At 44.5% G+C, this 19,240-nt stretch overlaps 1 protein-coding gene across 1 annotated transcript in view; it reads right to left on the bottom strand.

Moving 5' to 3' along the window:
• The window catches only part of ryr2a (ryanodine receptor 2a (cardiac)), a 1,161,183-nt gene that overhangs the window by 663,518 nt on the left and 478,425 nt on the right, over positions 1 to 19,240 (bottom strand). The window contains 3 exon segments of the mRNA XM_056296806.1: positions 1,567 to 1,627; positions 8,743 to 8,792; positions 10,627 to 10,748. Coding sequence (XP_056152781.1) covers positions 1,567 to 1,627; positions 8,743 to 8,792; positions 10,627 to 10,748 — 233 coding nt within the window.

The following is a 19,240-nucleotide window of genomic DNA, read 5'->3' as shown; positions in this document are numbered from 1 at the left end:
GCTCGTATGATGAAGTAGTACCTAAGTTGTTTGAGTATGCTCGAGGTGAAGTTTCATGATCTCGATTCTGGCGCAGAATGCGGGAGGAGAGGGTTAGGTGGTTTATAGGAATGCTGGAAGTGGCGCGGTTGAGATGTGGTCCTGCTCCAAGCATCAATAAACTGCTCGTGCCACTCAAAAATTGAGAATGCTTCATCTTCCCTCTGCGAGCTTCACCCTAGACTGTGTTCTCAACTTACCAGTTGTTAAGTGTTTTATCCATGGGTTTATAGCGTGGGAAAGGTGCCATATTCAGGCTGATTAATGTAAAAAATGAGCGGAAAGGGAAGGCAAAGCTTGTCTCAGGTTAACTGTTGACAGCATGGTGATGGTCCTCAGTATACTAGTTATTGGTTATTCCCAGGTTACGGTTTGTCACAAAGGGTGGTCGGGCTTTTGCTGTTAAAGCCCCCACACTATGGAACTCTTGCTGGTGAGCTCAGCAAACTATGTCTCTAGCTTCTTTTAAATATGTCCTTAAAATGTTTTTTTGTGAAAGCTTTTGGAAATGTTTGATATTTGTTTTTATTTATTTATACTGTTTTTATTTGTATTCCTACTTTTTTGGTGTTACTCTATTATTGTTGTTACTTCGTCTTTGCTCGTGTAATTTGGTCTTATTCTCATTTTTGCCTTGTTTGGTTTTATTTCTTTCATAAAGCACTTTGTAACATTAAGAAAGGTGCCTGTGACTACCACATGCCGCCTCCGATACAAGTGGAGTCACCAGCCGCTTCTTTTCACCTGACAGTGAGGAGTTTCACCAGGGGGAGGTAGCACGTGGGAGGATCATGCGATTCCCCCCAGTTTCCCCTCCCCCCCGAACAGGCGCCCCGACCGACCAGAGGAGGCGCTAGTACAGCGACCAGGACATGTACCAGCATCCGGCTTCCCACCCGCAGACACTGACAATTTGTTTGTAGGGACGTCCGACCCAGCAGGAGGTAACACGGGGATTCGAACCAGCGATCCCCGTGTTGGGAGGCAACGGAATAGACCGCTACGCTACCCGGACGCCAAAGTTATATTATGTATTATTATTTTTATCATTATTATTATTATTATTACTACTACTACTACTATCAGTGCAACTAATCCTTTCACATTACAGGGAATCATTTGATTCACTGTCACTATCAAAAATATTGCTTAATATTGCTTATTAATTCCCAATACTTTGACCTTTTGAATTCCAACTGCATATTCTTTTTCTCTCAACGAATTGTGATGAAAGGACATTGCCCTGAAAATTATTATTCGTGTTCATGTAATTAGTCTTTGAAATATTGGGATTAAGTGTTGATAAAACAAGCTGCCCGCTGTAGGTCTTTGTAAAATTATTTTAAATACAGTCGTTAATTCATCTATCTATTCATCTACCTATTCATCTATATATTCATCATCTCTTTCTTAAATGTCTTACATTTAGTTGGATTAATGAGGAAGGAAGTATCCATTTACTGAGTTTTGATTAATTAATAAGAACACACACACACACACACACACACACACAGTATTGTGACTTACCTGGCGTCCAGTGTCTGTCCGAGTATGTGAAGGCAGTTGACTATGGAGTTGGCATCGTTGCCTGAGAGAACAAGGGGAATGTGATAAGGATGATGGATTAAAAAGCCTGGCTTGTCCATTTAAAACTAGTCATCAAACTTAGCAGGGATGTGATCAAGAACATAAAAGCAACAAAAACAACTGGAAACATTCAAGTTGAAAATCATAAAATAATATGAATCCAAATCTCACAAAGAGAAGTCACATTCCTTGTTATATGTGTACCTGGGCTTAAAAAAAGGGGAGAATAATTTCAAAAATGAGACATCTTCTGTAGTTTTACATTTTATATTTTATCAGGACCTCTAATGCTGTGCTCTGTCTTCCCCATTTTCTTTCTTTCTGCCATTTTCGTCATTCATCAGAATCCGTAATCAACATTTCTCTTTCATCGAATTACTCATGTAATGCATGATGTGTTTGTGTTCTTCTTCAAGTGAAAAGTCACATTTTTGAAGACACACAGGTTTTTATAGAAGAAGAAATGAGGTAAAACCTGTCCTGCGAATGCCTGGAGGGGCTATATATCACTCATTATGTAGTCAGTATATCTCCAGCATTAAACTATTACAGAGTTATTAAATGTACACAACCTACTTCAGCCTTCAGCACTATTTGACAGTCTATTACAAATCTTAGAATGTCTACATTACAAATGTCCCTACCATTGAAAAACTGGTCTTTTGGACTGAGTCTTCTGTCTAGAGGTAACTGAACTTTACAATGCCATGTGACACTCGTGGTGGTCCCTCATCTCCTTGTGTGCCGACGGGCAAGCAGTAATGTTTGTGATTGTAATATTACCAGGCAAACACTGAGGATGCACAAGCCAGTGTACAGTTATGTTGTGTTGTACAGTACTGTTATGGTGTGTTGTTCAGTACAATTGTTATGTTGTACAGTACAGTTATGTTGTGTTTTACATCACAGTTATGTTATGTTGTGCAGTACAGTTATGTTGTGTTGTACATCAGTTATATGTTGTATAGTACAGTTATGTTGTGCAGTACAGTACAGTTATGTTATGTTGTACACTACAGTTGTATTGTGTTGTACAGTACAAGTATGTTGTGTTGTACAGTACATTTATGTTGTGTTGTACAGTAGTTATCTCATGTTGTACAGTAGTTATGTTATGTTGTACAGTGCAGTTGTGTTGTACAGTAGTTATGTTATGTTGCACAGTACAGTTATGTTATACAGTACAGTTGTGTTGTGTTTTGTTGTGTTGTACAGTACAGTACATTTATGGTGTTGTACAGTACAGTTATGTTATGTTGTACAGTAGTGTTGTAGAGTATTTATGTTGTGTTGTACAGTACAGTTGTGTTGTACAGTACCGTTATGTTGTGTTGTACAGTACTTATAGTATGTTATACAGTACAGTTATGTTGTACAGTACAGTTATATTATGTTGTACAGTACAGTCATGTTGTGTTGTACAGTACAGCTATGTTGTGTTGTACGGTAGTAATGTTGTAAAGTACAGTTATGTTATGTTGTACAGTTGTTATGTTAACTCACTGTAAACATGCAGACTCAGACACATCTTGTGAGGGCTCCAAAAAAATGATTTCATACCTGTCAAGAACTTAAATCTGTATGCACCTTAGTGCATGCAGAAACGTGAGGTTGAATTTAACAATCAAAACACCACAATGAAAATTCTCAAATTACAGACGAACAAAGTATGTGGCTGTGGTGCAGTAGGTTTAGTGTTAACAGACTATATGGTTCTGGTTCAGTAGGATTATGGGTGATGAAAGGTCTGTGATACAGCAGCACGGCACAGGTCAGATCCAGAAGAGAACGAGGCTTCACCAACATCAGATTGACACTAGAGCTATACCAAGCCTCATCAGATATGATCTACAGCCCGTTTCTGCTTGAAGAAGAAATGATGATGAGGTTGTTATATGTAGAGGCCTGCCAAATATGGGAATAGGGATATGTGATATGGATATGGATATGGATATGTTCTAGTCTGCATGATAATGCATGTTTCAATATGGGTGAAGCAAGTGGAGTAGTGCATTTGCCATAATTCTTTGATTCTTTTGTGAGCTTCGATATCCTGTTTAGCTAACCCAGTGTAATTTCAGTTTAATAGCGTGAGGTACTCTAAGCCAATCAGACGACCTTGGGGGAGTGTTCCGGAACATGGCGGATGAGTTTGCTGTGCCGAGTTCTCATTTTGTTGGTAGAAACTGAGTTTAGTGTCGAAGCGAGTAATATTTTGTGGAATGAAATACTTCTAGGATTTGCGCAAGTATTGTATTGTACCAGCTTCAAGTTGGGTGCATCTCGACGTTTGGCAACTCATCTTCCCCAGTTTGCTGTAGAAGTTGGCTAGCCTACCGCCAGTTAGCTTAACGTTAGCTATTGTGCTTACCGTTTTGTTATTTTTCTTACTTTTCTTTCTTGTGAAAGTGTATAGTCTAACTGTCAAGTGTGGACGTTTTGCCAGAACTGTCGTGGGGGCAGTCATTTATAAAAACCGGCCGTAGTTTGTGCAGGGAAACCGGAGACGAGAGGATTTCGCTGAAGCTAATTAGGCAGTTAGCGCTGCCTTGGAGGAAGGAGTCATTCAGCGCGCGCTGGACCTTCGTGATCAACGCCACCCTGCTGCAGCGCCACATAGCCGCCCCGCGGACCACTCGTGAGTCGCTTGTGTGGTCGCGTGAGTAAGAGGAGACTGTTCAAACACTGTCAACGTGCTCCTATTGGGAGTTTGTTCCATTGTTGTTTGTGCCCCATCTTTCACCATTGCTCTGAGTTGAACAGTTTATTTAGAGACTTTGATTAAGGACTTTGTCTGATATTACAACTTCATTATTGGGTTAAGGTTATTCATTAAGGTTTTCACTTCATATATTTGATAGCTTTTCAATTCTGTATTCAGGTATTTGGTTTTCAACTCCAGAGGGTTATTCCTTTTTGCTAGTATGTTGATCTGATAACATAAGAGGGATTTGGTTGTTTGACAGGTAAATACTGTTCTGAGACAGCGAGAAGGAAAGATATAAGAACAACAACAGCCTACCATAGAACAAATGTTATTTCTTTATTTTTGTTGTCCTGAACGTTGTATTATTATAAGGTATCATTTACATTCAGCCAATTCAACATCAACTGCTGAGAAGTCAGGATCCTGTTGAAGGTGAATTGAAATAGTAGCCATGGCTGTCAACAAGGGGTTACATATATTTGCTAGAAAGTATCAAAAATTTATTCGTTCACATAAGCACGGACTTTACCAGCAAAATGCAGCCTGTAAATGTTTAATGATCGCTATCAATGTAAGAAATAATGATCAAAATATTCTGTATTCAAATTAAACAGTTTTTATTGACAGTTAAGCGCACAACTTATTTCTTTATATAAGTGTTTAAACTGTGACCACTGTTGATATGGCCAGTCAGTTGAAGTGGGAGAACATTTTGCGCGGGGTGACCAGGAGGACTCCCCACAGGGTTGGGACTCACCACAGTGACAGCTTTCAACAATATGTCTCCCCCAGAGTATTGTTTAATATTTTCTTTTCAAACGCATAATCACCTCCTCCTCCTCCTCCTACTCGCTTCTTCTTCTTCTTTTAGCATTTGTATCTGCTCACAGGCTTGGGGATTTGTTACCATAGAAATGGGGATACTAAAGTCCAAGATCATCTTTATAAATTCAGCCCACCCTGTCGATCTGCGCTTTTCACTGATTTTCTGCGCTGCAGTCAAACTTTTAACCAAGTCTATTGTATGGGAGCCTTTAACCGTTTACCATCCATTTCCAATCCATTAATTTCCAAGCTGCTTAACCTAATTAGGGTCGCGGGACGCTGGAGCCTATCCCAGCAGTCACTGAGCGGCAGGCGGGGAGACACCCTGGACAGACCGCCAGACCATCACAGGGCTGACATACACACCAAGGAACAATTTAGTACGGCCGATGCACCTGACCTACAAGTCTTCGGACTGTGGGAGGAAACCGGAGAACTCGGAGGAAACCCATGCAGACAAGGGGAGCATATGCAAACTCCACACTGATTTTCTGCAGTGCAGTCAACCTTATAACCAAGTCTATTATATTATATGGGAGCCTTTAACCGTTTCACCATGCATGAACGTTTTGCCAGCAGAATTCTGTCAAGTTGTTGGGCTCTCTTTTAGGTTTTGCCATGTTGAATAAGGCACATTTTTTCTTAGAACGAGCAGGAGCGTAGTGCAGTGCTTCACCAAACACATCATCTCATGTCTCAGATGCAGGCTCTTCAGTATGTCCCTGTAATTCATCCGATCTTCTTGTTCTATGTTCTGAACCTGATTTTTCCTCTGGTCAACTTAACAAAGTTTCACATTTTTCCGCTTCACCGTTTTTGACACTGGAGATGTGTGCCCTCCAAACAGGCCATCTCTGGGGTTGAGCAGATTGGGGAATTCAAATCGCTCAAGAAACATTTTCAGTTGAGGATCATTTTGTTTCATCTCTGTCCATTCATGCTCGCACAGCACTTTGGCAGCTTGACCGCCACAGATCTAGTTTCCTTTGCATATTTGCATACATCTCATCAAACGACTTGCCGTTTAATGGGCAGAAGTCATGTGGCTGAAGACATTGTGGATAGCTGTGGAAAAACACCCTAAAAACTCAAAAGCAATGCCCTGGCTATCTCTTGTACTATAGCCATCTACAATTCTAACCTCACCCCCTTTCAAGACATGCTGTATCGTGACTTCACAAGAGAAGGCGAGGAGTTCCAGCCACTGTATAGATGCGTGAGAATACGATGACCGGGGTAGTAATCCTGCGACCGTGGAAATTCCCCTTTGTAGTCCAGCCGGGACACGCTGCTAAAGTGATGAGGGAGATATCCATTCTGCAGCTCGGAGCCGCAGCTCATGGCTGAAGAATGTTTCTGAGAGGCATTAGAGAAAGGAAATCCAGTCTATGTATAGGTCTGATTGAACACCTTGTCGATAAAGAGCACAAGTTTGCTACCCTGCGGCAGATCAGGGTGTTGAGGATAAGGTATGAATCAAAACTTTTGCCATAGTGTGCAATAAGACATAGTCACTATATTTCTTTTGGTGGAAGCATTTCAGGCATTTGTGAGTGCAATCAACACCCCAGAAAACCCAAACTTTCACCGGCATTGGACTTTGCTGAAACATAGATCGGGACGCGCCTGCCTTTGGTTTGGGCAGTTTCAAAATCATAAAAAAATAATATTGTCTGATTGCTCTCTCTGGCTGGAGAGGCTGAATGAAACATTGATAGGACTCATCACCACTATTGTCTGGTAGAAATTTGTGGCAGATTTGATCCCTCGGGCTCCTGCATCCATTCACCTATCTACCTACCTACCTACCTACCTATCCAACTTCCACCCTTTTCTCCCCAATTATACTTGGCCCACTCTTCCAAGCCGTCCGGGTTGCTGCTCCACCCCCTCTGCCAATTGAGAGAAGGCTGCAGACTACCACATCTCTCCTCCGATACATGTGGAGTCACCAGCCGCTTCTTTTCAGCTGACAGTGAGGAGTTTCACCAGGGGAACTTAGCGCATGGGAAGATCACGCTATTCCCCCCAGCCCCCCCCCCCCAAACAGGCGCCCACCCGCAGAGCAGAGAAGGCCAATTGTATCTGTAGGGACGCCTGACCAAGCCGGAGGTAACACGGGGATTCGAACCGGCGACACAAGTAGTCATCCCAGCACTTTTGTTGTCAAGTTTTCTTAGACACGGCCATATTGGGACTTATGGATACAGATACTGGCATTTCTGGCTGTAGCTTAGAGGTTAAAAGGTTTATACAATGACCATCATCTCATTGTAAACACTAAGAAAAAAGAAGAAAGGATTTCTTATCCAGGACATCTGGGGATCATTCTCCATTACTGATCCATAATGTTTGTATTATTCAGGTTCATTCTTACAAATACTTGGGTGTACGTATCAACTGTCATGTGTCTAGGGATGTCCATGTGAGTTCTTCATGTACCAGGGTTAGGGTTAGGCTCTACTGCCTGTGCAGACTCAGGGTGTTTGGGGCTGGACAGAGGGTAATGATGATGTTATTTTATCATAATGTGACAGAGAGGATATTACCTTACAGAATTTCAGCTTGGTTTGGTAACATATCAGTTAAGTTAAAATCACAAATAAACTAGTCCACACAGCAATGAAAGTGATGGGGGTGAGTGAGCATCCCAACCTCCAGATGCTCTTTAAGAAGACAATAGGTAAACAGGCTAGGAACATTATTGCTGAGCCCTCTCATGCCCTGTATGCCGAATACAAACTGCTCCCATCAGGAAGACGCTACAGGGTTCCAATTAAATACAGGAACTTACACCCCAACAGGTATAAAAACTCTTTCATCCCTCTTTCAGTGACTCTCCTGAACTCAGTACATAAAGAGAGTGTGTAATGAGCGGGTTGTGTTGCACATATTTGAACGCACTTTATGTCTGTCACTGCACTATAATGTATGCATTTTTATGTGGCAGCTTTTATGTTCAAGACAAATTTTCCTCTGGAAAAATAAAAGTAACCTTGAATCTTGAAATCAGATAATTCAGAGTTAAGACATGAGGCAGACTTCCTTGTATCATGATCAGGTTAGAATGAGAACAAAGGAGATAAGAATGAGATCAGGAGAAAATAAGGGAATACGAATGAGTAAAAAGGACGATAAAATGAGAGCGAGAATAGAATAAAAATGACCATTAGATGAGAATAAACTACTGATGACTGTGATATGACTGAATGCTATATGGGACATAATTAGTTAAACAATGAATAAATAATTAAATAATTCATTACACACACACACACACACACACACACACACACACACACACACACACACACACACACACACACACATGCACGCACACATGCACGCACACAGACACCATTTGATCATGTTAATTGTAAAATTAAACTAACTGAAATGTCAACTACACAAGGTAAGCAGGTATACAGCCTATGTACACAACATAGAAGTTGCATATCATCCACCAACACAGAGACTAGCTCAGGGTTGTTCAACATAATAAGTAAAAAAAAAAAGATGGACAGAAACATGAACAGTAGAAGCAGCAGCAAGGTATAACTAGATATTACACTCAGTGTCCTTACCGAATAAAGATATCCTGTGTCTGACAAGAACTCCCAGCTTGCAGAACAGGCTTCAGGGTATAGTGCAGGAATAGAGAGGTAGAGGAGGGTGGGAATAGAATAGAGAGGTAGAAGAGGGTGGGAAGAGAATAAAGTAGAGGAGGGTGGGAACAGAATAGAGAAGTAGAGGAAGTGGGGATAAAATAGAGAGGTAGAGGAGGGTGGGAATAGAATAGAGAGGTAGAGGAGGTTGGAATAGAATAGAAAGGTAGAGGAAGGTGGGAAATGGAAAGGTAAAGGAGGGTGGGAAGAGAACAGAGAGGTAGAGGAGGGTAGGAAATGGAGAGGTAGAGGAGGGTGGGAATAGAACAGAGAGGTAGATGAGGGTGGGTATAGAATAGAGAGGTAGATGAGGGTGGGAATAGAATAGAGAGGTAGATGAGGGTGGGAATCGAATAGAGAGGTAGAGGAGTGTGGGAAATTAAGAGGTAGAGGAGGGTGGGAAATAAAGAGAGAAGAGAAGCAAAGACAGGGCATAAAGTTGCACACCATGACACCACTCACAACACAGTGAGACAAAGAGTAAACAAGAGAGCCAGAAAGAAAGATAGCAAGGGATAGAGAGAAAGAAAGATAGCAAGAGAAAGAAAGAAAGATAGCAAGAGAAAGAAAGATAGAAAGAAAGATATCAAGAGAAAGAAAAAGAAATATAGCAAGGGAAAGAAGGCTAGCAAGAGAAAAAGAAAGCTAGCAAAAGAAAGAAAGCTAGCAAAACAAAGAAAGACAGCAAGAGAAAGAAAGAAAGGTAGTAAGAGAAAGAAAGAAAGATAGCAAGAGAAAGAAAGAAAGCTAGCAAGACAGAGAAAGAAAGAAAGATACCAATATAAAAAGGAAGCTAGCAAGAGAAAAAAAAGAAAGAAAGAGAAAAAAGAAAGCAAGCAAGAGAGAAAGAAATATAGCGAGAGAAAAAAAGAAAAAAGAAAGGAAGAGAAAAAATATAGCAAGAGAAGGAAAGAAATAAAGCGATAAAGAAAGAATGAAAGAGGAGTATAAGCAGCAAAGGTTCAGTTCAAAGTGTGCAGACATCAAAGCCGTCCCTGTGAAACATGAACTCAGACAAATTAGCTAACCTCGTGATTAACTGCTGTATCACATTAGCTTTGTATTTCATAGTCTATCACTCGCTTTTCCACGTTGGACATGCCAGCTGCTCTTTTTCCTTTGATGCTGTGACAGGTTCAACATACTCCCTGTGCGCCCACCGCTCCATGTGAGTACCTAGCGGGCCTGGTGTGCTGGACCCTGCGGGCAGCAGTGTAAACAGCATATAGAGCAACTACGCTGAATGTTGTTGCTATGAGATGTCAAATATGGCATTTTTAATATAAAATAACAAGTTACCAGTTTATATCTCCAAAAGTATTCGGTTTTCCCCCACATGATCCTTTAGATAACATTTGCGTGTTTGTGGATCATGTAGTCTATCCCTACAAGCAGTGAAAACACCTAGACAAATTCCTTATGCATGCGTTCATAGCAGACATTTGGTTATCAGTGGTAAATCAAGCGATGAAAATATGAAAAAAAACAATTATAGATTAAAAGGGAATACCACTCAATTTAAGACTATATAAACTGTAAAGCCTTGAACAGCTTCATAAAGGTTCATGAAAAAGAACAACTTTTCCAATAAAGAAAGAAGACATGGTTTGAGACACAAAAAAATGGAATGTTGAGTAACGTACAATGTTAATATGTTTACTACTTCCTGTTTATATATGTTACCCCAAAACTTAGAAAATCAAACAGAAGTTTGCCACAGTATACTTAACGCATTCCTTCAAATCAAAACTACTGTATAAATAATATTTAAATACTATAATAACCATCTAACAAACGCCTCACCTGGTCACCATCTCCTTTTCCTTGTTGGAAGCATGGCCACCGCTGCTGATTGGACGGATGGCTGTTGACAGGAAGTACAGTCGGTGGTTCTTAAAGTACTGGTCCACCAATGGCAAGACAACCTTGGGATCACAAAGACATGGATACATAATACTATTCTGTCAGATAGTGGTTCATTGTTTTATTAGTCGCTACCTTTTTGTGACGTCTCTCAGTGCAGCGTGAGAGAGAGAAATAGCTACACACACAGACAGACAGACAGACAGACAGACAGACAGACATCCTGGGGTTGGTCGAATACATTCTATACTGATGATGATTCTATAAGTAGTAGTAGCAGTAGTATTAGTGTTATTGTTATTGCCGGTTGTGACAGGTGTGCAGGGAGTTAATATAGTCAAGCTATGATACATTTGAGGTGGTGTAAATGTGAGTCTCAAGGCAACTCATAGTTTGGGTGATTTTCTCAGTTTCCCAAGGGTGAAACGCAACACTTGGCCCTCAAATATTTACCTTGTCACTTCTCATATCAAGGTGGTACCCAGTGTATATCTCACCCCCCACCCCTCACTACTAAGAGATTCTGCATCAGTACCTAAAACATCCCCGTCCCTATTTTGACTAGTGGCTGTTTCGGACCCTGTCATGGCTCAATCAAGCCTTGCTCATTGTTAGATCTTTGGCAAACAATAAAATAATTTTTAGTAATGATTTTATTACCACATATCAACTTGATTTTATGTCTTTAACTGAAACCTGGTTAGATAACAAGGGCTGTACAGTTGTTCTTATTAGGCCCTATTTTAAGGAATTAAAGCGCAAGGCGCAAAACGTGTGCTCGGGCTGTGGCGAGCACACGTTTTGCGCCTTGCGCTTTCCTGTCAGAGGGTTAGAGGGTGGGGGGTTGGGGGGTCATGTGTGAACTTCATCCGGGCGAACGGACTCAACCATAAGCAGTTCCAAGAATTTCTCTGTGAGTTAGAATGCGATTCCGGAGATGTACTGCACCACACGGAAATCCAATGGCTCAGTCGCTTCTGTCAGCTGCTTGCTGAGGTCGACGTGTTTCTTCAGTCAAAAGGCAGAACTGTATGTCCGCGGTGGTGTAGCGGTCTAAGCATCAGCTTTGTGTTGATGCAGTTGCCCACTGGGGACTGGGGTTCGCGCCCCGGTCTCGTCAGATCCGACTATGGCCGGACTCGATGAAGCAGCAATCCTTGGCAACGCTGTCTTCGGGAGGGGGGCGGAGTCGGCTTGTGTTTGTCACATGAATGCATCTCTGTGTGTGTCGGAAAAAACAGTGGTTCGGCCTGGAGTCGCCTTGTCACGAAAGTGGCGAGGCGTCTCCTTCGAGACTGCCGGCCGGAGAGATGCAGTTGGCGAACGCATGCAGTACGAGGGTGGGTGTTTGAATTAAAATAGGGATCGATTGGCCACTAAATTGGGAGAAAAAAGGGAAAAATCAGAAATAAATTTATTTTTTTTTGAAAAAGGCAGAACTGTGATGGAGCTGACAGACCCAGAGTGGAAATACATTGCCTTTCTAACTGATGTGACAGAATGTCTCAGTGGTCTCAATCTGCAGCTACAAGGCAAGGGGAAACTAATCTGGGAAATGTTCCTCCCTATTAAGGCATTCCGGATGAAAGTACAGCTGCTTTTGCAGCAGGTGAGTGAAAGAAACTGTATGTCTTGTTTTTTTATTTTACTTATTGATCCCCGTGGGGAAATTCTTCCTCTGCATTTAACCCATCCTAGCTAGGAGCAGTGGGCAGCTGCCGCGCAGCACCCAGGGACCAACTCCAGTTCGTCTTGCCATGCCTCGGTCAGGGGCACAGACAGGAGTATTAACCCTAACATGCATGTCTTTTTGGTGGTGGGGGAAACCGGAACACCCGGAGAAAACCCATGCAGACACGGGGAGAACATGCGAACTCCACACAGAAAGGACCTGGAATGTAAGTGCTGTTGCATAAATGCTCCATGTTCATTATTCATAATTGATTCCATAATTTCATACAATAAATAAATAATTTATTTGATGTAAGGTTAAAGCTTAAATCTGATGTGTTACGGCTGAACTAAGACCAAACGATTTTTTTAAAAAATGCTGCAAGAGCCGTACCATAAGAAAGCCACTAAAGAAAACGGCTCAGTCACTATTACCATTTTATTACAACTTGGCCAGTGCATAAAAAAAACCCAAAACAAAAAACCAAACAGCAAACTCATGGATAACTAAGGCAGGGCAGTGATAAGGGTAAACTATGATGACTGAAGATGAATACACAAAACACAAACAGACGAGGGAAACAATATTCTTCGCCCCGCCTGGCAAAGTCAAATAAAGAAATGAAAATGAAAGGGGGGTACTAACCCCAAGTAAAAAAGGGATCTAGAACATAAGCACGAGTGCCAGGCAAAAGTTAACCAAGACATTTACAAAAATAAAACAATTTAGAAATGTGAGGGAGCCTCTCTCTGTCCATGGACTTGTGAGCTTTTATAGGAGTCAGTAGGGGAAGGCCTCAGGTGCAGCCCGTTTGCAATCAGTGTGTAGAGGGGCTCAATCAGGAGTCGTGACAACTTTCTCTTTCGGCTACACAACGTGCACCATTTATTCCTTCACCATAACAACAACAAAAACCCGCGCAGCGGAAGTGTGTCACGATAAACACGAACCGAGAAAACAGCAGCTGTAAACTAACGTTTCTACTAGCTCAATAAGGGGACTTATGTATCCCCATAACCACTACACACGTCCCCCCAGAATTCGCCTTAATACGAAAAGTCAGTGTGGCGAGGGGGGCGGATCTCTCTGCCCCAACGGCTCCGCTGAACAGGAGCTGGAGGCTGGTTAACCGCAGGCAAAGCAGCAGAGTCCTCACAGCTGGACCGGGGAAAGGGAGGGGCTGGGGAAGCAGGGGGCGGCTCGCCGGGGGCGGGGGGCAGGGCCGGGGGGCGCCCCCGCCGTGGGGGCAGGGCCAGACCAACAGGGCGGTCTAAGTCCAGGTGAGCAGGCTTGAGGCGGTCCACAGAAACCCGCTCAAGCCTGCTGCCAACCTCCACCACAAAGTGCTTATCTCCTGTGTCCCGTACCCGAAATGGGCCGTCGTAGGGTGGCTGCAGGGGACCGCGGTGCGCGTCGTGACGGATGAAAACATATTCCGCTGACCACAGCTCCGTGGGGACATAGGACTGAGAGCCGCCATGCTGAGAAGTGGGGACCGGTGCAAAAGCCCTGGCTTCCTCCTGCAGCGCAGTCCTTTGGCAGCTGGCGGACCAGGGAGCTGTGGCGGTGGGAAGGAAATCCCCCGGAACCCGAAGTGGCTGTCCGTAGACCAGTTCGGCAGATGAGGACAGGAGGTCCTCCTTGGGGGCTGTCCTGAGCCCAAGCATGACCCAAGGCAGTTTGTCGACCCAGCGGTCGTCCTTGAGTAGCCCGCAATGCGGCCTTCATCGAGCGATGGAACCTCTCGACCAATCCATTAGCTTGAGGGTGATACGCTGTGGTGCAATGGAGCCTCAACTCTAAACCCGCGGCGATCTCCTCCCTGAGCGCTGACGTGAATTGCGGCCCTCTGTCCGAGGAGAGGTCAGATGGGGTGCCAAAGCGGACGACCCAGGTTCCGATGAACGCTCGGGCAACCTCAGGCACTGTCGTGGACGAAAGCGGGACAGCCTCTGGCTATCGCATGGTCCTGTCGACCATGGTGAGCAGGTATGTGAAACCACGGGAGTGGGGTAGGGGGCCTACCAGGTCCACATTCACATGGTCGAACCTCCTCTCGGGTACCGTGAACGGTATCAGGGGCGCTTTGACGTGCCGGAGCACCTTGGAGCGTTGGCACTCCACACAGGTGTCAGCCCAGTCCTTCACATCCTTTTTGAGTCCATGCCAGACAAACTTTGCCGCCACCAACCTCTGTGAAGGCTTTCTGCCAGGGTGAGACAGCCCATGGACTACGTCGAAGACCCACTGCCTCCAAGCAGTCGGAACGACGGGTCGGGGCTGACCCGTAGAGACATCGCACAGGAGCGTGGCGCCGGCATCGTCAAAAGCCACATCCTCCAACTGCAGCCCTGTGACGGTGGTCCTGCATGCCTGCACTCCTGGGTCGGCGGCCTGGTCAGCCGCCATCTGGCTGTAGTCGAGTCCCAAATGGGCGGCACCAGCGATGGCCCGGGAGAGACAGTCGGCGACCGGGTTGGACTTCCCAGTGACATGCCTCACGTTGGTGGTAAACTCTGAGATGTAGGCCAACTGTCGCTGCTGGCAGGCTGACCACTGCTCTGCCACCTTGGCCATCGCAAACACCAGCGGTTTGTGATCGACGAAAGCCGTGAACTGACGGCCCTCCAGTAGGAAACGAAAGTGCCTAACAGCGAGGAAAAGGCCAAGCAGCTCACAATCAAAGGTGCTGTATTTGCGCTCTCTCAGGTTCAACTGCCGGCTGAAGAAGGCAAGCGGCCGCCATGCTCCGCTCACCCACTGCTCGTAAACCACACCGACAGTGTAGTCCGAAGCATCCGTCGTGATGGCGATGGGCACTCCAGACACAGGGTGTGCCAGCATCGCCGCATTAGCCAGGGCGGCCTTCACATCCTTAAAAGCCTTGTCCCTCTCTGCAGACCAGTCCACGGCTTGTTTGGGGGCTGTGCCCTTCAGAGCCGTCACCAGGTGGTGGCGTATGGGGTTGTCCCGGGGGTGAGCGCGGACGCGCAGTGCTGCTGTTGGCTGGCCAGGAAGAACTTGTCAGCTTCTTCAGCTAGCTTGCAGCAATCGGTAATGCTGGTGTTAGCCAAAGCGGTCCGCACCTGAGCAGGCAGTTGTCGCAGAAACATTTGGACGAAGAGGAAATCAGGTGTGTGCGCCGGTCCCAGCAGATTCAGCATTTTGTCCATGAGCTCGGATGGCTTGCTGTCACCCAAGCCTTGCAGAGAAAAGAGAAATGTGGGCCCTCTCGGCGTCGGAAAGTTCAAAAATCTTCAAGAGGTGATCTTTGAGCCCGTTGTATTTGTCTGCCGCCAGAGGATTTGTAAGGAGACTCACCAATCTAGTTGCAGTCGAACACCCGAGCGCCGATACCACGTAGTAGTATTTAGTAGCATCATCTGTTATTTTGCGGATAGCAAACTGTGCTTCCGCCTGGGCGAACCATGTCGTTGCCAATGACTCCCAGAACTCTGGCAATTTGAGAGAAACCGCGTTGATTTCGTCAACCATGTTCGTTTGAAAGATTGTCTCTGATAACTGCCAAGAGACAAACGTCGGGGTCATCAGTGTAGAGGAGCTCAAGCAGGAGTCGTGACAACTTTCTCTTTCAGCTACACAACGTGCACCATTTATTCCTTCACCATAACAACAACAACAAAAACCCGCGCAGCGGAAGTGTATCACTGTAAACACGAACCGACAAAACAGCAGCTGTAAATAAACGTTCCTACTAGCTCAATAAGGGGAATTATGTATCCCTATAACCACTACAAGTGCAGCAATTAGCACCACTTCACTGGCTCCCCCTTCTCAGGCACCACCTCAGATGACAGAATGGGCAGGGGCGTAACACCTCCACCCATAAGACATTAAATGATACACACAAAAAAATGCAGCAATTTAATGTAAAGTCAAAGCGCACCACAAACAAATAAACCCGCCTTAATGATTACCCCCACTTGGAGGACGGGGTAACTTCTGACGACCAGGCGCAGCATGAGGGTCCTTGATCCACCCACCAGGCAGGCTATGGGAACTTGAACACCCCCATCAGGACCAGAATCAGGAACCTCTTGATCCACGCACCACGACTTGAGCCAGGAACCGGGAACAACACCACAGCCAACGAGAGACAGGGGCAACAAACAGCTGAGTAGGTGCAGACCAACAGTAGAGAACAGGAAATGGTCACAGCAGCAGCCACTTGCCTTGAGCCACCCCCCATAAGATATATTAGGGGAAGGCACAGATGATAGCCAGGCTGTTAAGACACCTGACCACAGGTGCAGGGACCCCAGGGAACTGCAGCGTCATCTCCAGCAACGTACTCCAGGAACAGAAGAGGCAGGAAATGGATGAAGTAAAAAAAAAAAAAACTCAATGATACACGCCAGCACCCCAGGCTCCTGCCCCAAGCACTCGTGGGAGATGTGGTTTATTCTTCGGAGCTGCTTGCTGTAGTAGTTCCTCAGGTCACACAGCTCCTCTGCTGCAATTGCAGAGATAACCAACGCCTGGGACGGAGCGCTGATCAACAGGGGCATCTGGTGGTTAGAGTTGACATCTGTGCCGACTGAGGGTGACACAGAGACGTCTCCAGCCGCAACATTAGCGCGGAGTTTCCTCCTCCGTCTTTGGGGGTGGTAGATTGTCGTTTGGAGCTGGGTTTAACTGGAGGCAGTTTTGTGTTTCAGCCTCACAATGGCCATTTTCTAAGACAATCACAACATCCACCTCCACAGGATGTTGGAATGGGATAGGTCTTCTGCTCTCCTTTACATACCCTTCCTCATCCTCTTTTTTATCTCCATCTGTCCATCTCTCCTTAGTGTTTTTAGACTGTTTCTCGGTCTGTTCGACTGACTTTAGGTGTTGTTTCCTGGTCAAATGTCTCTGCTCCTTGATTAGTTTGTGTTTGGGTGGTAACAAGGGCACAGCCAGAGAGGACAAAGGAGCAGTGTTCACAAGAGCCACAGGTTTGGCAGACCTGGCGTTCTTTCTCTGTAGCCGGAAACAATCAGCCACTACTTGCAATAGAAGCACATGGGTTTGTCCTTTAGACCAAACTTCTTATGGTTAGCCCATTTATGGTTAGCCCCTTTCTGTGGGAAACCCGGCCGACTAACTCTCTGTGAGGGGGTTGAAGGTTTAGATGGGTCCTTAGCTGACCTATCAGGGTGCAAGCTGGACCTCTCAGAGCAAACATTCTTGTGGGTCAAGATGTACTCATCTGTCAGAGCAGCAGCAGACACCTGATGCACTTTCTGCTCATTTAGATAAGTGGCAATGGCCTCAAGGAGGTAGTTCTTAAACTCCTCCAAAATAATCAGGTCTCTGAGCTTAGGAAAGTCTTTAACTTTAAGGGATAGGCACCACCTATCAAACAGGTTCTCCTTCTCACGCGCAAACTCCACATAAGTCTGGCCATCCTGGCTTTCTAAAACGCCTAAACTTCTGCTGGTAGGCCTCTGGTACAAGCTCATAAGCCCTCAACACTGCTTTTGTAACCCAGCCAGAAATACTGGGTTAAAGAAAAAGAAACTTATTTAAAAACTGTATAAGTTATAAATATTAACTTGTTTAAGTTCGTTTTATTTTATTTCATATTATAGTTATGATTTATTACTTCGTTAAAATCGGTTACCTCTATCGGCTCCATTCTTACCTGCCTCGATTGATCGAGTCTAGGATAAAGAGAGTGTCTGTGTGAATAGAGAAGGGAGGGGCAGTGACACATGAGACGAGAGAGTGGATGCTGCGAGCAGCTTATCAAGCGATATTTGCTTTGCAACGTGCATGAGCTTGGTAAGAGAATAAAAAGAAAAATTGGAGATAAAAACATAATCACACTTCAGGACTATTTCTTTATTTTAAGGGCCCAGTTTTTTATATTCATTGTAATTGTAAATTGTATTTGTATTTTCCAGCACACTAAAGGTGCAGTTCAGATTAATTTGTGTGTGTGTGTGTGGTTATTACACTCTGCCCTTAGCTCCTTCCGAACCTAAAGCATTGCGTGGGTTACAGGGTCCAACTTGGTGAGCCAGCCAGGAGCTTTGTGCAGTAGTGTGGTACCATAGCACATGTTATATGTGTTTTGTTTTGCAAATTGTATATTTTTACTGTACCTTTAATCTTAAATTGGTATTGAAACAGGTAATTTTGAGTGAACTAAAAGAAAATCAAGATGGATGTAATTGAGTCAGAAAATGTCAAGGTTCCAAATGCCCTAATCATTACAGGTTTGTCTCATACAACTATAGATGAGGAATTTTTTGATTTCTTGAAGTAATATTGGTCTATTGCTAGGATAATCAAAGTTACAGATTCCAGTTCAAACCTCCATAAAAAGGTTATTGTGGAGTTTTCTTCTGGCACTGCTGTTAAAGGATTTGAAAGGATGTTGCCTTTAGATAGGCTTACTGATGCAGATGCAGATATTGTCCATCATGTTGAAGCTCTTTCCAGTCTTTATTCATGTGAAAAGGGGGCAGGCATTACACACGCATTTTTGTCTGATCTTAAAGGTGTGGCAAAACGTAGCAGTAAGTCATTTGAGGAAGTTTTGCGAGATGAGTTAGCCAGAATCACTGAGTTTGTGGGAGCACAGAGTGAAGAGAAAGATGTCACAGTAACCCAGAAATCAGCTCCAGTTGTGCAACAGAGTGACATGGCTGTGAATTCTCCCTCGATTGCTAAAACCACGAGAGAGCATCCATTAGTTGTGTTCGATCTTCTCTCAGATGAGCCTAGCCCTGCTCCTAAAGCAGCTGCAGCACCAGGTTCAAAGGAATCAATACACGGATTCAAGCTGTCACCAGATCACCTTAACCCACCTGAGGTACAGCGTGTTGTGGTGGAGCACATTGTCAAGAGCACAGATCTCCCCTCACAGTT

Source organism: Lampris incognitus, chromosome 17 (assembly GCF_029633865.1).
Source record: "Lampris incognitus isolate fLamInc1 chromosome 17, fLamInc1.hap2, whole genome shotgun sequence".
In the NCBI taxonomy this organism is placed as follows: Eukaryota; Metazoa; Chordata; class Actinopteri; order Lampriformes; family Lampridae; genus Lampris; species Lampris incognitus.
The sequence above is the reverse complement of the archived record's forward strand: the minus strand, read 5'-3'. Positions and strand labels throughout refer to the sequence as shown.